The sequence below is a fragment of the Kwoniella bestiolae genome, chromosome 6 (genome assembly GCF_000512585.2).
Source record: "Kwoniella bestiolae CBS 10118 chromosome 6, complete sequence".
Taxonomy (NCBI): domain Eukaryota; kingdom Fungi; phylum Basidiomycota; class Tremellomycetes; order Tremellales; family Cryptococcaceae; genus Kwoniella; species Kwoniella bestiolae.
In genome coordinates, this window is record NC_089246.1 from 549,012 (window position 1) to 564,908 (window position 15,897).

The 15,897-nt window shown below is 47.9% G+C and overlaps 6 protein-coding genes across 6 annotated transcripts; 3 read left to right on the top strand and 3 right to left on the bottom strand.

Annotated features, from left to right (window-relative positions):
* Positions 1–1,038: 1,038 nt before the first annotated feature.
* On the bottom strand, positions 1,039–4,025 carry I302_107401 (spermidine synthase; the record flags this gene model as incomplete). Its single annotated transcript, XM_065870455.1, has 12 exons — positions 1,039–1,107; positions 1,167–1,247; positions 1,307–1,381; positions 1,434–1,665; positions 1,731–2,006; positions 2,062–3,227; positions 3,296–3,443; positions 3,524–3,609; positions 3,671–3,710; positions 3,783–3,801; positions 3,862–3,897; positions 3,995–4,025. 12 exons carry the CDS (start codon positions 4,023–4,025, stop codon positions 1,039–1,041), a joined length of 2,259 nt encoding a protein of 752 aa, XP_065726527.1.
* Positions 4,026–4,520: 495 nt separating this feature from the next.
* Positions 4,521–5,444, bottom strand: I302_107402 (uncharacterized protein; the record flags this gene model as incomplete). The annotated part of the gene is made up of 2 exons (XM_019193466.1): positions 4,521–4,676; positions 4,809–5,444. The coding sequence occupies 2 exons, from the start codon at positions 5,442–5,444 to the stop codon at positions 4,521–4,523; spliced, it is 792 nt and encodes a 263-aa protein (XP_019044943.1).
* A 911-nt stretch (positions 5,445–6,355) lies between these two features.
* I302_107403 (uncharacterized protein) lies at positions 6,356–9,021 on the bottom strand (the record flags this gene model as incomplete). Its single annotated transcript, XM_065870456.1, has 7 exons — positions 6,356–7,186; positions 7,247–7,357; positions 7,461–7,869; positions 7,993–8,135; positions 8,178–8,338; positions 8,412–8,577; positions 8,920–9,021. The coding sequence occupies 7 exons, from the start codon at positions 9,019–9,021 to the stop codon at positions 6,356–6,358; spliced, it is 1,923 nt and encodes a 640-aa protein (XP_065726528.1).
* A 1,244-nt stretch (positions 9,022–10,265) lies between these two features.
* Positions 10,266–11,414, top strand: I302_107404 (uncharacterized protein; the record flags this gene model as incomplete). Its single annotated transcript, XM_019193464.1, has 3 exons — positions 10,266–10,594; positions 10,690–10,993; positions 11,157–11,414. The coding sequence occupies 3 exons, from the start codon at positions 10,266–10,268 to the stop codon at positions 11,412–11,414; spliced, it is 891 nt and encodes a 296-aa protein (XP_019044941.1).
* Positions 11,415–12,635: 1,221 nt separating this feature from the next.
* I302_107405 (uncharacterized protein) lies at positions 12,636–13,412 on the top strand (the record flags this gene model as incomplete). Its single annotated transcript, XM_019193463.1, has 1 exon — positions 12,636–13,412. One exon carries the CDS (start codon positions 12,636–12,638, stop codon positions 13,410–13,412), a length of 777 nt encoding a protein of 258 aa, XP_019044940.1.
* A 208-nt stretch (positions 13,413–13,620) lies between these two features.
* I302_107406 (uncharacterized protein) lies at positions 13,621–15,831 on the top strand (the record flags this gene model as incomplete). Its single annotated transcript, XM_019193462.1, has 6 exons — positions 13,621–14,265; positions 14,366–14,461; positions 14,539–14,657; positions 14,789–14,941; positions 15,024–15,105; positions 15,199–15,831. The coding sequence occupies 6 exons, from the start codon at positions 13,621–13,623 to the stop codon at positions 15,829–15,831; spliced, it is 1,728 nt and encodes a 575-aa protein (XP_019044939.1).
* Between the last annotated feature and the right edge of the window lie 66 nt (positions 15,832–15,897).

The following is a 15,897-nucleotide window of genomic DNA, read 5'->3' on the forward strand; positions in this document are numbered from 1 at the left end:
GATTATTGCGATACAGTGAGAATGGGAATGACTATACAAAGGTTCGTTCGTTCGTACCGTGAGATGGATAGATGAGAAAAGTCGTTAATCCATGAGTATGATCGTATATGACACCAAGCAAGAGAATAAAGGGGGCGATGAGAAGCAGAGAGAAAAGGTTCATGTGAAAGACATTAGCAATGTAATATGTAATGCGATGATGTGAATGTGACGAAAAGAGAGAGAGCGAGTAAGAGAGACAAAAAGATAAAACCATTTAGGAACAGGATTAGGTCAGGGAAGAAACGCGTCGACCAGATTAGGAGATTGTGAATTGAGAACATTACCGAGTTCACGAAGAGAGAAAAAATCACGGGAATAGGATGGAACATATTAGGAGTGAAGGAGCATGAGCAACGACGAGTTACTTACGTACTGCAGTTGGAGGGTAGACCAGCGCAGAACACAGCAGAACACGACGAAGAAGCGATAGGTGGAGTGGTAAGAAGCCGATGATGGGGGAAATGAGAGCGATGTGACTACCCGTTATGAATTGGATGGAAGATAAAGTGAGACCAATCAGACGCGTCATGAATGAGACAAGAAAGAAATGATTCACTCCCAATATATACATCTCAAGACCAAGCCATCTACTCCATCCATATGAACAGAAGAAGCCTCTTATTCAGTTCAGAAGCATCGATCCAACATTGACGAGACGATGAAGTCTCAAAGGGACTGTATAAATGTACAACTGTACGTCGATATACGATTAGCCACTGACAGGGGAATTGATCGTCAGAGATGTGTACCCAAACCCAACTCATACGTGTGGGCGAAACGAGACGAGACATGTCTCTCCTGTATACCCGTCATTTAGTCACTCGTCCCGATTCAGCTGTGGATTAGGCGTTATAGTGATAGCTGTGTACCCAAAGATTGTGATCTACCTGGAGCAAACTACGATCAACGCATGGCAAAACATGACATGAGATGGCATTTCCTTTCCTTTCCTTGCTACCTTCCTACAAGACATATCCACAACTCTTTAAATCTAACTTAGATGACCTTCTCAATCATGGTGATGTTCTCTTCCTTCTCGAGTCTGTCTCGGAACAATTTACATGTCTACGTGATATTCACATAATCAGCTTATGGTCTATACTGAAGCTTTCGGCCGCGCTTACAGGTTCGTCGTATGGTTGGAGGACACCTGGAGTGGTAAGAGTTCCCTCAAGGATGAATTGCACGGCAACACCGCATGGGACCTGACATGACACAATCAGCATTCACACTATCGACCTAAGAGAAGGATGCAAATACTCACACCGACGAGTCGGGCCATGGCAGAGTGCCCACCATTCCTATCACCGTAAGCCTCAAGGGAGGAAGTGATGGTTTGCTGCCGATCACAATGTTAGCTATGTATATTCCTGAGGTACGGCCCAGCTCACCTCGGTACCATCGGCGTTAACAATCTCGAAAGTGTGTTGCAACAACACGATATCAACTTCTCCAGGTTGGAATTGACATTTCTCTTCCAACAAAGCAGAGAGGGATCTCATGATGGAACCTCTGGGCGAGACCTTCTCAGAGGAGAAAAGACCCAATTGTCTGAATTTACCAATGAGGATCTTGGAGTCCTTCTCGAATGATTTGAGTGACTTGAGCTTGTCAATGACGGTACTGCACAGAGATGGCTATGATCAGCTGGAGAGAACCATCGATATCGTACAGCGGAAATCACTCACGCCTCCTTAGCCTCGACACCAACAGATTTGGCGATCACCTCGAGCCATGTGACAGGAGCAGCGTCCTTAGCAAGGTCATCTCGAGGAGTGTCGTCCAAAAGACCCATCTCCTTCCAGGCAGTGATGACTTCACAGAAACCGGCGTATCGCATGGTTCCTCGTACCAAGTTCTCAACGTCCTTGAGACCGTAGAATTCTTTGAAGGTGGACGAGTCTCGGTTGGGGTAGGCGACGAGGTTGTAAGCGGGGGTGAAGTAGTATGGTTTGGCGGAGGACCTGTTTCATGATATTAGCTTGGCATCCATTTCGAGAAACAAGAAAAGCCACTCGCATGAGGTCTTTACCGGCAACTTCAGCGACCTTACCGTCCTTGTAGAATCTACCGTCGTTGTTGAGAGCCATGAGCACACCGACGGGGGACCAAGAGAACTTGTACCCGAGGGCATTATCGGAAGCGGCGGGCTCAGGAAGACCACCACAGAAAGAGTAGAAGCTCTTGATCTTGCCACCGGCCTTGTGGACCTCATCGATGGTCTTGATAGCCCAGAGATGGTCCACTCCGGGATCAACACCAATCTCGTTGAAACAGATCAGACCGGCATCAACGAATTTTTGGTGGAGTGCCTTCATTTGAGGGTTAACGTAAGAGGTGGTGACGACATGTGCCTTCTCCTCGAGGGCAGCTTCCATGACGGACGCGTGGTAGGTGTATGGCACGAGAGAGACGACGACATCGTGACCTTTGATGGCTTGTCTCAAAGCATCGGGAGAACCGACATCAACAGACATGGGAGTAGCGTTAGGAAGGTTGGCACAGAGAGCTTCGGCGGTAGCGAAAGTTCGGCAAGCGACGGTGAGTTCGTGGTTGTGCTTGGTGATGTATTCGGCGGCGGGGGGAGCGACGAGACCTGAACCGAGGAGGAGAACCTTCTTCTTGGTGGTTTGGGTGGAAGCGGGACCAGGTCGTACACCGGAGAATTTAGGCATGACGTTGATACCGTCTTCGAGCATGGCTCTACCGAATTCGGGGATGGTGAAAGCGGCTCGGTGGACATCAGAGTTGTAGTACTTGGTGTCTGGGACGGCTCGGAGGGGGACAGTGACATCTCGAGAACCATCTTTGGAGCAGACCATGATACCGATCTGACCGGCGGGGTAGGTAGGGATGGTGGTGTAACCGTATTTGACGACGGGGAAGAGCTTCTTGCAAGTCTCCTTGAGCTCCTTGATCAGGGGCAAGTGGATCCATAAACATTCAGCTTGAGTGGAGATGTGACCATCTTCTTTAAGAGCTTCTTTGAGGAGCTGGAAGTAAGGAGCCTTGAAGAGGGCTTCGGCGGGACCGACAGGGTCGGAAGAGTCGGTGATGATGGCATCGTATTCGTTCTTGTGTTCAGGAAGGAACTTGAAGCCATCACCGATGAAAACTTCCACTCGGGGGTCTTTGTAGCATTGGGCCATAATAGGAAGCCACTCCTTGGATACTCTGATAACGGCCTGAAAAGGTTGAACACCGTCAGTGTGCTACTGGTAGCCGTGCGAATATGTGCGAATGATCTACTCACCTCGTCAATGTCACAAAGAGTAACCTTCTTCACAGACTTGTGCTTGAGAACTTCTCGGATAACACCACCATCACCACCACCGATAACTAACACGTTCTCTGGGTTAGGGTGAGAAGCTAAAGGAAGGTGGGCAATCATTTCTTGGTAGCTGCGAGTGGAGAACGGTGAGCACAGCGTTCTCTTTACGCGGAATATGAACGCTGCTTGGAGAGGCGATAGTGTACTCACGAGAATTCATCCCTCTCGGTGCATTGGATGACACCATCAAGAACAAGGACGTTACCGTAAGTCTCAGATTCGAAGACGAGTACGTCCTACTTCGATCATCAGCTATGAGCCTTCACAATATGGCGGTTCATATGGCTAATAGCTCACTTGGAAAAGAGATTTCTCAGTGTGCAAGATTTGCTTGACCCTGGCAAACCCCAACGTCAGCATTGCTCCCTTTGATCTATGTGGAACACTTCTAATGGACCCATGAGCTCACTTGAGAGTCATAGCTTGGCCTGGGGATTAACATATGTCAGCTGGTGCCCAGCTTCGGTAATTATGAAGGGTCAACTCACCAGGCCATTGAGGGTTGATCTCTCTGAACCAGCCGTCTATACAAAGAAAGGGAGAAGGCATAGGCAAACCCGAAAACGTCAGTCCGTCATCTCCTTATCTGATACATCACTGAGATCACCACGATGGACGTACCGACGACATTGGGGTGAGATAGAGCAGCCATTTTGTCTCTTCAATTGTTTGTTTGGGGTAATGAATTGGAGAAGAGGAAGATGAAGGATGAGTCGATGGATACGATATGACTCTTTTAGCTGAAGTTGAATAGCTCGTTGTAACAAAGAGAATGAAATTCCTTCCTTTCTTTAAACCTGAAGCAAATCCAACATAACCAAAAAAATATGTCAGATACAATCGGAGTTCACCGCTTTGACTCGACCAACTCCATTATTACGATTATTCGTATACACTCATGGAGATATCCGATTAGGAAGCAAACTCAATCTTCATTAGGAGCAATCCCGCGGTCATGGTGATCGGAGGAGCTTTATGTACCTCGGAAGATGGCAGTCAAGATCGATGTACATATGATGATTCAAAGTATCGCAAAGCTATCCATCACATATACAAACGTGTATCGTCCAATGTCCTCTCCAGATCCACACTTGCGTCGATCAGGTCCATACAGAACCTAACATGTATCTCATCTCAAGTCCTGTGTTTATCGTCTGACAGGCGTGGCGGCCGCAGTGGCAGTACTAGCCAGCGTACAAGTGAGATGGCCCGCCCCCTTATGGTCCTCCTGGGGCCACGGGTCAGTCATGCGCGGTTCGAATATGACCATCTCGGTAGGTGAGGCATCGACTTTGGCCGTGCACTAATCGAGTCGCATCCATTTAAATCAGCTTAGATTGGTAGTCACACCAAGCGAGCAAAGCAGAGCAGGGATCAACAGAGCAAGGCAGAGCAAACCCGAGCTATGCAGAGCAGAGCGCAGCGTCAGACCCACCTGAACAATCTTGGTCGCCGACCTAGTCGTGAAATCCACATCGTGCGCCTCGACCCCACCTGCCATCTCCGGGTCCAGCCCGAATTGCTTCACATCAAATACCTGATCTTTCCACTCGTTCGTGAACTTCAGATCCGGGTGACACTCGGGCAGATTACTTCGGCAGTTGAGATTATCGTGTGGAGCGGGGAACTCGAAAAGCGTATAATCGGGAGGGATCAATCTTAGAACGTTATGTGCGTCCCCTTCGGCTCGTTTGGTAAATTCGTCGTTATTTTCGTCACGCTCATATCCATCGGGAATCTCGGTCCTTTTGACCTCCTGAATGTCGGGCAAGATAGGACCCCTCGAGTTAAAAATTGATCTGGAGCTCGCAGATGCTCCTGGTCCAGTAGGTTCCGCCGTCATTGCACGGCGTTCGAGCGGTTCGGTCGGTTCGGTTTGCCAGGTATCATCTGGTGGTTCCGGCGCGGTTTGTGGTCCCGGAAAAAGCCTTGTGGAAGTCGATGTCGGTGGCATGGCACCCTCGCTCGTGGTAGAGGTTGAATCCTGTCTCTTCGATGGTGGGGTGTTGGCGTGCACCATCAAAGGTAATGCCAAGAGGAGGGAGAACAAGGTGGAAGTAGGGACGAACATGGCAAAAGTGTAAATTTGGAGCAAGAGAGTCTACAGTTTGGTACTTTGTCTTACCTTAGTTGAACGAGCAGTCAGAGCTGAAAAGTCCACAAGCGGATGATGATGAGAGGAGTATTCTGACCAGAGGTTCTTATTGTGCGGTATATATACATTTCTCAATACCCATAACAGGTCGGACGCGACATCCTTCCTTTGACCTGTTTCCTTTCAAAAGATCAATATTGATCGATCAATCATCTCGAGTCACCCCTGATGGAGATTCACTTACACGTCTGATTATCGATCAGGCAGTGTCAGAATCACCAAGGAGAGTCAGTAGAATGATAAGGGAGGCGAGAATCTACGTGAATACTCATGCGACGATGACGAGAAGATTGTGATTGGGGTTAATCAACGTCATTTTGCGAATCAACACTTAAATATCTCCTTGGACAGATGTCATTTGAAATCAGTTCTACAGCTGTGCTCCATGTGCGAACGATCGTCAAAGGAATTTTGTCAAACGACTCAACGACCAAGACCAGGATGTGTGAAGGTCCAATATCCGAATATTCATAGCAGCTCATCTCACCCCCAAAGTCACTCAGCAAACCACTATGTGCACGACCAACTTATCCGGTATCGTAAATGCATAATTTATCTTTCTTACTGTTACTGTATACTCTCAATTGGATACTTTAGATGATGAATGATTGAAAAAGATAAAATGGAGGACGGAAGAATTGGAAAAAATATAAAAAAGATTGTACCACATATAAATGACCAAATGTCATATTCACTTGGAGATCCTCCACATAGGATTCAGGTAATAGAAATCGTAAGAACCCCTAGATCCCGAATTGAGAACAGATATTTACAACGTTAAAAAACAATGGTGTGATGTTGCATTTCCTCTTCCTCCACGACAAGTATCACAGTTCCATCTCCATAGCCATGCCATTCCATCCTTCTTCCCCTCCACCAGGCGACCCTCCATTCTTACCCCTGGGATATGACTCAGCCTCAACCGAACTGCTCTTCCCTCTCACGTTCGCCCAATCGTCCTGTTCGTCCTCCTCTTCGTCCTCCGGTAAGTCCGCTGCGCCCGATCGAACCGAGCTGGACGGAACCGCCGTATGAACATTCCCGAACATCCCTCCACCCACTAAACCAGCCTTGAACCTCGGAGGTATAGGCGACATACCCAGTGAAGTGGGTGTTCCGGCAGAATGGAAGTTCAGCCCTGACATATCAGGTAGGGAACCTATCGAGTGGGGCGTACCGGGCATGTTAACTCCAGCTCCAAGAGCGGATGAGATGGACGAAGAATGTTGGCGTCCATTGGTGGTAGGGACTATTCCCATTGGTCGACTCGTACGTGGCGATTCAACGTTGTTAACATTACCATTGGAGAAGCTGTTACGTATTCCCAGACCACTTTGATTAGCCGGTATGTAGGGTTCGCCAGCACCCATCGAAGAGGTCGTGGAGTCTGATCCGGGGGACGATTTCCTCTCTTTCCCATTTGGTCTTTCGGCCAAAGTACCCAGACTCATAGGTTCGCGAAGGGATGATGGTGTGAGAGGAGCAATGACTGAGCTAGGCGGCGAACGTAGGATAGACGGATCTCGCATAGCTCTTGAAGATGATCGTGGTCGACCAGCAGCTTTGCCTTCTAGGATAGCGGGCCACAATGATTTATCGTTTGGTAGGGATCGACCAGGGTTCATTGTGGGATCGAGATGAGCTAGAATGGCGGCAGCCTATTGCATTTGTATGAGCAACATGCACAGGAATGCTTTAATAGATGAGAGAAGACTCACCTCGAGCATCTGCACTTGTTGATGTTTGCTCATACTCAATGCTGTTGGTTCTTTCCAATGTGGGGAGTGTTCCCATCGATGTTTCACTAGACAACTTGGATGTCGGTATTCCTGAAGTGCAAATAAGGCTTGTCAGCTTCACTCCGGTTCACACAGAATACAGCTTTCGCCTAAACCAGGGCACAATACCGCGTAATCCAAAAGGCATACTCACCTTCTTACAAGTCTCGCACTTGAACACCATACCCTTTCGCCTACCTTTGACACCACCACTACCAGTCCCTAAGGCAAGTTTGGAGATCTCCCCATCGTCATCTCCATCCATCTCTATATCCGCACTTCCGCTCCTGTCACTACCAGGTTTGATCTCTCCATCATCATCATCATCACCGTCGAATTCCATATCCAATTCTATATCATCATCTTCATGTTGTACTGCACGAGGCATATTGGTTCTGACAGGTAAAGACGCAGGCACAGCAGATGCCGTGCGATGCGATAAGGCAGGCGCAGAGGGTCTTCGATCGGTTTTGGCAAAATCGAATAATTGGGGAACGGGAGATCCACTGATGGTGGGACGTCGATTAGGGATTGGTGCGGCATTGTTGTATGAGGAGCTCCTTCTGATTTGTGGAAAGGACGTGTCAGTTCAGTCTATAGTCTATGTCTCTGGACGTATCAAGATCGTTTGCCCCTCAATGGAAATTACCATGAGATACTCCGAATGGATTGAACCAGCAACTCACATGTCTTTACCCATCCCACCAAGGCCCAAGCTCCCTTCTCCCGACGGACCAGTCAACCCCAGCTTCCCTCTTCCCAGCACACCAGTCGTCGAGCTACTCATCCTACGTGCTTTAGGAGGATTATTACCGTTCTCCTTCTTCTCCTGCACATGTCCATTTCCGTTCGAATGACCATTAATGTTCACTGTGGGAGGTCTCGAGGCAGATAAGTAGGAGGTGTTGTGAGCAGGGACGGACGAGGGGACAGCGTTAGAAGTGGATTTGGTAGATAGCATGGTGGGTCTGGAGGGATTTATGGTGGAGGAAGTTGAGGGAGAGACATTGTTTCCTGATAATGAAAGGAGGTCTATGACAAGTTCACCCGTGTATCGTCAAGTCAATAATACTTTGAGGATACGAGATAGTAGAAGGGAACTTACCAAAAGCATGAGCATGCATATCGCCATCATCTTGACCATGTTCGCAAGGGGGTAAGAAAGAAGGATGGAGGAGGTCGTTTTTACCCATTTGAATGTGGGCGTTGGGATTCGAAGAAGCTGATTTGGGCGATAGTAGTCCAGCTCCGAGTCCAGGTAGGGAAGCGGGCTTTATTGGTTTGGTGTCGAATGGAGGTCGAAAGTTGAGCGTGGAATAATAATGATTGGAAAAAGTGGGAGAGTCAGATTTATCGGTGAAAGGAAGTGAAAGTGAAATTTCCAGAAAGGCGGTGTGGGAGGTGTCAAGTCGGTTGTGTGATGGGATGGTAGTACAATAAGGATGAGGAGTAGAGTACACGCATATACATAGAGATACACACAATCATCAGCATTCTTTTTTTGTTCTCTCTCTGGACAATAGGAGGATAGGTGATGTAGCACTCGGGGACGTGCGGATTTCACTTTAATCCATTTCGGACTTTTTTGTATTTCGACATGAAAAAGGACATACCTCTGCCAGGGGAGTCTGATGAGGAGGAGGTGAACGCCATTGATGGTCGAATGTGGATGAGGTGGATGTGGAAGCTGTTGTAGGTGGTGTGGGTACTGCCATGATAATGATACACAGCTTGGATGAGGGAGGGATAAGGGAAAGGGAGGTAGATGACTGGAATGAGTCAGCAGCTGCGAGTGTGTGTTTCACGCGAGACAATGCTCGTGCGACTCACTGTGATTCCTACTGGGTGTGATATGTACTGCTACTGTTACTGCGGCTGATAGTGATGATAGTGATGGTGATGATGAAAGAAAGGACACTTGATACTCTGTTGTATGATTGACTACTGAGGAATAATTCGAAATGCTATGTGTGAGGTGGTCAGTGGTCAGGGCATTTCATTCATAGGTATAACAGGGAAATTTCAAAAAAGGACAATTCAGAAAATAAAAAAGTGAGTACGGTCGGGAATTTTACCGATCTCCCTTCTCCCCACACTACACTACATGCATACACCGTTTAGTCAGGGCACATCATAAATCATTCACCCCTGGATTATAACATATCACGAGGCCAATCTATCTTACTACTGCACAATATTTTCATTTTATCACAATTTGTGCTAGAGCATCGATTGGAATACAAGCACGCCGCTCACTCTCACGACAATGCGGATCATTGTGACTTCATTGTGGGCATCGGCAGTCTAGCAGTCGAGTTCATACAAGTATGAAGTATAAATAGAGCGGTCCACGGTCAAACACAAGTACAATTCGTCTCCTGCACACGATGTACATGTACGAGATATCGTAACAAAGACCCTCTTTAAGCACCACTCTGCGCCCAAAAGACATGTGACATCTGCACCTCAAGATGGAGTTCTGTCTCGTTGCCTTTGTCAATACTCCACTCGTTTCAACGAAACGATTCATCATCAACAAAAAAGAAAGATACATACTCCCCCAAACTCCAAAAATTGCATCATCAGTCATCAGGCCCAGCCCGCTCGTTACTGAACCCGGCCGGCATCACAGCCAAAACGCGGTCCGGTCGATCAACCGCAAAAAAGCATCAAGCTAACTCTGGCTAGTTTCGATCCAGCGACCTCAAGGTTTAAAATACTACGGTATGTATGTATCTCTCTAAATTCTATGTTTCAAGTGTTATGAGCCTTGCGCTCTATCCTCTGAGCTACAGAGTTGTGTCGGCGTGTCACGTGGTCTGTGCGTTTTGGCTTGTATATATACAGACAGGCTTGAGGTCTGCAGTTCATGATAGCCGATAAATAAAATGTTGTGTAAAGTTGTTTTTCAGCACTATATTCCTTCTTTTATGACATACACACCATATACATAATCACAATGAGCCACTTCAACGCCCATGCAGGTCCCTCCTCCCTCCCTCGCAAACCCTCAGCTCCCCACCCTTCTGCCTCAGCACATCCTTCAACATCAAAACGCAAAATACCTCCACCGTTACCTCCCAAACCCATCAAATCCTCGCACCCGTCTTCGTCCACTCATCCCAATGGCAAGACATCGACGATACCCCTCAAACCACTGCAGGGTATCTCTAAAACACGAAGTGATAGCACGAAAGACGGGTTTGGAAGAGAGGTGGTCTTCGTAACTAGGAAGACGGGGTTAGGGATGTTATTGGGGAGATGTAGGAGTCTGGTCGTTGATGAGGGGTAAGTATGTCATACAGAGCATATGACCTCCATATGTACACAAATGTGAAAGTTATATGTTATAGACTGATAATTTCCTTCTGTGATTTACACAGCTACACCTCGCTCAGATTCCACGCTATCGGCGCGGCCATTCCTCAGTCCCTTCTTCTCCTACATGCTCTGCTGGATCTGTTACCATATCCAAAGGGCGAGAAGGGGATGTGGTATGAGATCAAGACTGGCTCGGTGGAGTGTGTCGACGAGATACCAAAGTCCACGGTACAAGGGAAAGACAGGGATGATCCATCAGGTGGACAGATGGTTGACCCGGGCAAAGATGGAGATTCAGATTTAGGTTGGTTGATTGATGTCGGGGCTGTCGAGGAGGATGTACCGGATCGAAAGGCTCGTATCAAGGTGAGTTAAGTCTACTTGTGTCGCTCTGTACCATTGGAATCTCGAGACGTGAGATGTAATGCATCGTATCAAATGGATACCCTTATTATGGTGATCCATACCCAACGAAGCCAAATCTTCCCAAACACAGAAAAGTTGCTCAATCACTAACACTATGATACAGTCCACCATCCAGATAGATCTCCATATATCCCCTCGACTGTCCAAACGCAAATCGCTTTCTGACGAATCAACAGCTATGAAAAGTAAGACCAAGACCAGTACGAGGAACAGACCAAGTAAAAAGAAGCGCCAGCAATTGGCTAGTAAGAGGGTGGAGGAGAAGGCGTTGAGCAATGAAGAGGAGATGATGAATATACAGAATGAACCTGTAGATGAAGAGGAGGAGGAAGAGGAAATTGAGGAGATCGAGATGCGATAAGTACATTGGTATGAGTATATGTTCGCGCTGGTCAGGCAAGCTATCTTTGCATTGAACTTATTGAGATTCTTCTATGCATGTTGTATATATCATATGGACTGATCCAAGTACTGCATAAGAGATGGACGGCCCACAGATGCGAGGATGCGCATGTCTTACCGGTACCAGTGTATGCAAGTAGTGAGATGAGGTGGAGTAGCCAAGCTAAAGAGCAGTATAAGGGAAAATCACCCTACGCAGCTGATAATATATCAGTGAGAAGGAGTGTAAGACGTAATCGTGGATTAAGGATATACGATATACGATATACGATATACGATATACGATATACGATATACTCGGTTCACAGCGAGATGATCACTGACTACGGTGCACCCCGGAAATCAAGCTCATGTCTCACCCACTGCCGTCTCCGTATACATATACATACACCACACAATCGATAAAGGCACCAACTCGAGCGATACACCACCAATTGAGCGATACCTAGATACCATCATTCTGAGTCCAGGGAATCAAGCCTCAAGCCAACACCCGAAGCATCTTGAGATCCGCACGAGCAACGATCAACGATCACCCATACTCCACACACATAAGCCTCTTGCTGCAGGGACACCTCAAGCCTTCCATCGATAGGGCGAGAGAAGTAGATAGAGATTATCACTGTCAATCATATAGACTGTGAGTATGTCTTCTTGCTGTCTTCTCATACGTCATGCCTTGCTTCCATCTGCATATCGATCAATGTGTTTGTCATCTTGACACTGTTCGTTTCCCCACTTTGGATATGTATCTACCCAACCACATCCTTTGACCCTATCGTATATCCCCTTTGAACCCTTGTGGCCCTATCACACATACCATCATCAATATTCGTCATCCATCATCTAATCTTACTGCTGCATGATCAATGCGAGTCGAGGCACACTATCCTGCCTCCTTCACTATAAACCCTCAGCCCTCGCATTGACCTTCTAGCCTGAAGGACCCTCCCATTCTCTTTCCCAGAAATAGCACATACCCCTCCTGAATGTGGTTGATTGATCGTACGCCACTGTGAGGAGAGGGAGGTGGTTTGTGTATATACCATACGCTTGATGCTGTCAGCTGTTACTCTGCTTCTTCTCCTTCACCTCAAACTCTTCTATATCGCCTCTTCATATCATCAATCACATCGTTATTCTCGTTCATCGTCCACATCGAATCAACAACAATCGTACAATGCTGACATTCCATTCATATCATTTCCAGCCAGACACGTTAACCCAAATCCGTGAATGTCAATCTAACAATCGCGATTTCGCACCCGCCCCTTCCGATACTGTGCAATCCCACCCTCCATCATCCGCATCATCATCGCCTGGCAGGATCAGAACACATAGAAGCTTTCAACATCATCGACAGAGCAGTACATCCGGTACTCCTCTCCCACTATCTCTTCGTCATAGAATCAGACCCCAGGCTCAAGCTCAAGCTCAAGGTACATCATCATCCCCACCATCCACGACGTCATCACCAAACCAGAACCACCCAGCGACATTCCTCCCCTACCCCTTACTCTCCATCGATCCCACCTCACTCAGGATGTCCCGCCCAACCTCCTCTTCAGCTACCTCTCGACCCACCCACATACCCCTGCCAAACAACAACTTCACTCCTACAGGCACACCCCTCGCCACACCCCCGATAGGAACGGCAGCTTCCCCTGCCTCCCCGCGTCACTCCTTCCTTGGATTTATGCGGACCAGGGGACGGGCAAATACCCTCAATGCATCTCAGGCGCCGGCTGTACCCCCCTCTCCGTCTTTGGACCGAAGTAGGAATGCAAGTTCGAGAGAGGGGTCGGCAGGCCCGCACATGTCCAGAGAGACTACGACGGGTGCGGCTACGGGTGGGAGCGTGACGAGGAGTATCAGTACGCCGTTGAGTGGTGGAGGGTTGAACATATCGACTAATACTAATGCTAATGTTAATACGAATGGGAACGGAGGTGAGTGAGCGTTGATTGGACTTTGAATTTTCCTGCACTACTACTGCACAGTGCATTGCATGTACAACTTGCATTGCGCCGTTATGATCGGATCGTACTTTATTTTTACTTATGATAGTACTTTACCATTCTCTTCTCTACACACCTTGCATCTCCTGCTCTTAACTCGTAACTGCCTTATATCTTTCATCATCTCTTTTCCACACACAACCTCCAATGCCCAATCCACCTCATCCACATCACAACCCCTTCAGAGTACCCCATCTCCCAGAATGGCTCGAAGAAGAGGGAAATGATCTAACTCGATTCATGCATTTTCATCTTACTCCCCCTTCAGATTCACCTCGAGTACCTGGACCCGCCCCCGGTCCCGGACCATCGACATCGACTACTACCGCACCTCCAGCATCCTCGAACCCAAATGCCAAGACCTATCGAATCCGCCTGGTCCCCCACCTCGAATCCACCAGATCATTGGCTTTCGACCCCGTCATCCGAGAACTTCTCCCAATCATCGTTCCTCCCGGTGTACTTCCAGCCATAGCTGCTCAATCGGTCTCAGCTGCTGGACCTCAGGTGAACGGTCGACCCCCTGCGCTACTTCTAAAAATCGGTAGATTCACCGATAAGTCCAATAACAATAATAACAATAACTTACCTGTACCAGGTGGAAATGCCAGTGCTGGGGGAAGTGCGACTGTTGGACCGAACTCACGAGCAGGAGGGGTAGGAGGGGGAGGTGGATCAGCTCATCTGACGATTGCTGGTGGAGGGGGTGATTTGACTTCGGGGAAGGTAGCATTTAAGAGTAAGGTGGTTAGTAGGGGGCATGCGGAAATTTGGTGCGAGGAGGGAGGTAAAGTGAGTTTTGTCGTTTGTCGTTGCTTGACTATTCAGGTTTTGCAATATTTGTGTAGCTACGGAAGAATTGTATACTGACATTGGTGTTTCGATAATTCAGTTCTATATACGGGACACCTCTTCGTCCTCTGGGACATTCCTGAACCATATCAGATTATCAAGTCCCAATACCGATTCGAGACCTACAATGTTGAATGTGGGTACAGCTGCCTCAGGAAACATGATTGAGTATATATGATAAATCAAGAGCTGATTGATATATCGTTCAAATAGGACGGTGATATTCTTCAACTCGGGGTAGACTACCAAGGCGGTATTGAAGAGATGTTCAGATGTGTGAAGATCAGGGTGGAGATTGGGAGGGAGTGGCAGAGCGGTGCTAACGAGTTCAAGTGAGTGACCTCGCTTTCAGTCTTATCAACAATACCATAATACCCTTTCTCGTTTCTCGTTCTTCTCCCCCTTTTTCAGTATCTCATCTGATACCCCAGTGAACAAACTGATCTCATTTCTTCTACTACAGCACAAACGCTTTGAAACAGCTTAAAGCTCTCGGTGGAGCTACCGATACGAAAGACAAAGAAAAGGGTACACCCTCGAAGAAAGCCAAAGCGAGCGTCACGGATTGTTGTATCTGTTTGTTCAGCGTGACTGTCTGTCAGTCTTTATTCATTGCGTGAGTTGATGCGTCGTTCTTTCTCGATGGGATGTCATCGAATGGGTAGGGCAGGGTGGCTGACTTTCGTTCACCCGTACAGTCCATGTTCACATGTCTTCCATTACAAGTGTATCCGACCATTGCTACTACAACATCATCCAGGTTTCTCATGTCCCCTATGTGTGAGTGACTCAGTCCACCTCTTCGCAGCTCCATACCCACATCCACACGCTTGAGGCAGAAGGGTAAGCTGACAATTGATTATACTCGCACAGAGAACATTCGCCAACCTAGAGGAAGACGTGGAAACAGAGGACGCCTGGGAAATAGCCTCTAGGCGAGCATCCATCATCTCCCGAAGACCTTCCAACCATTCTATCAGAATACCCAACTCCTCATCGCAGGTCGAACCCTCTGGACCGACCGGCGAACCATCCACGAACATCGGCCTGGGAGGGACAAGCACAGCAAGTGTCAATGACCTCCTTTCGACCGAATCTGAGGAGACCGGTGGAGAAGGGATGATAGGTTCTTCGGCGTTGGCCAGACAGACTACGGCCGTTGCTACTGCTCAGGAACAGCAGGATGTGGAGATGGACCTTCCTGATGCTGTTTTGGAGGAACCTGAGGGGGAAGGGGATATGGAAGTTGAGAATGGACGCTCGATACCCATCGCCGAGTCCGAGTCGGACAGTGGAGGGAATAATGGGTTTGGCGGGTTACAAGATGTCGCGACGCCCATGAACGAACATTTCCTTAGTACCCTTGCGATAGATAACATAGGGAATGGGATTGCTCAGAGGTTGGACCTTGCCGATGAGCTGGTTAACACACCTACGACAGCTACGGGCAGTGGACATGGGAATGCCAATGAAGATGGGGAAGCTAGGAGTGGGATGTATACTTAGTACAATGGGAAATAGGAAGTTGAGGTTGATTCTGTATCGATTTTTGTTAATTGTGTTATAGATTTT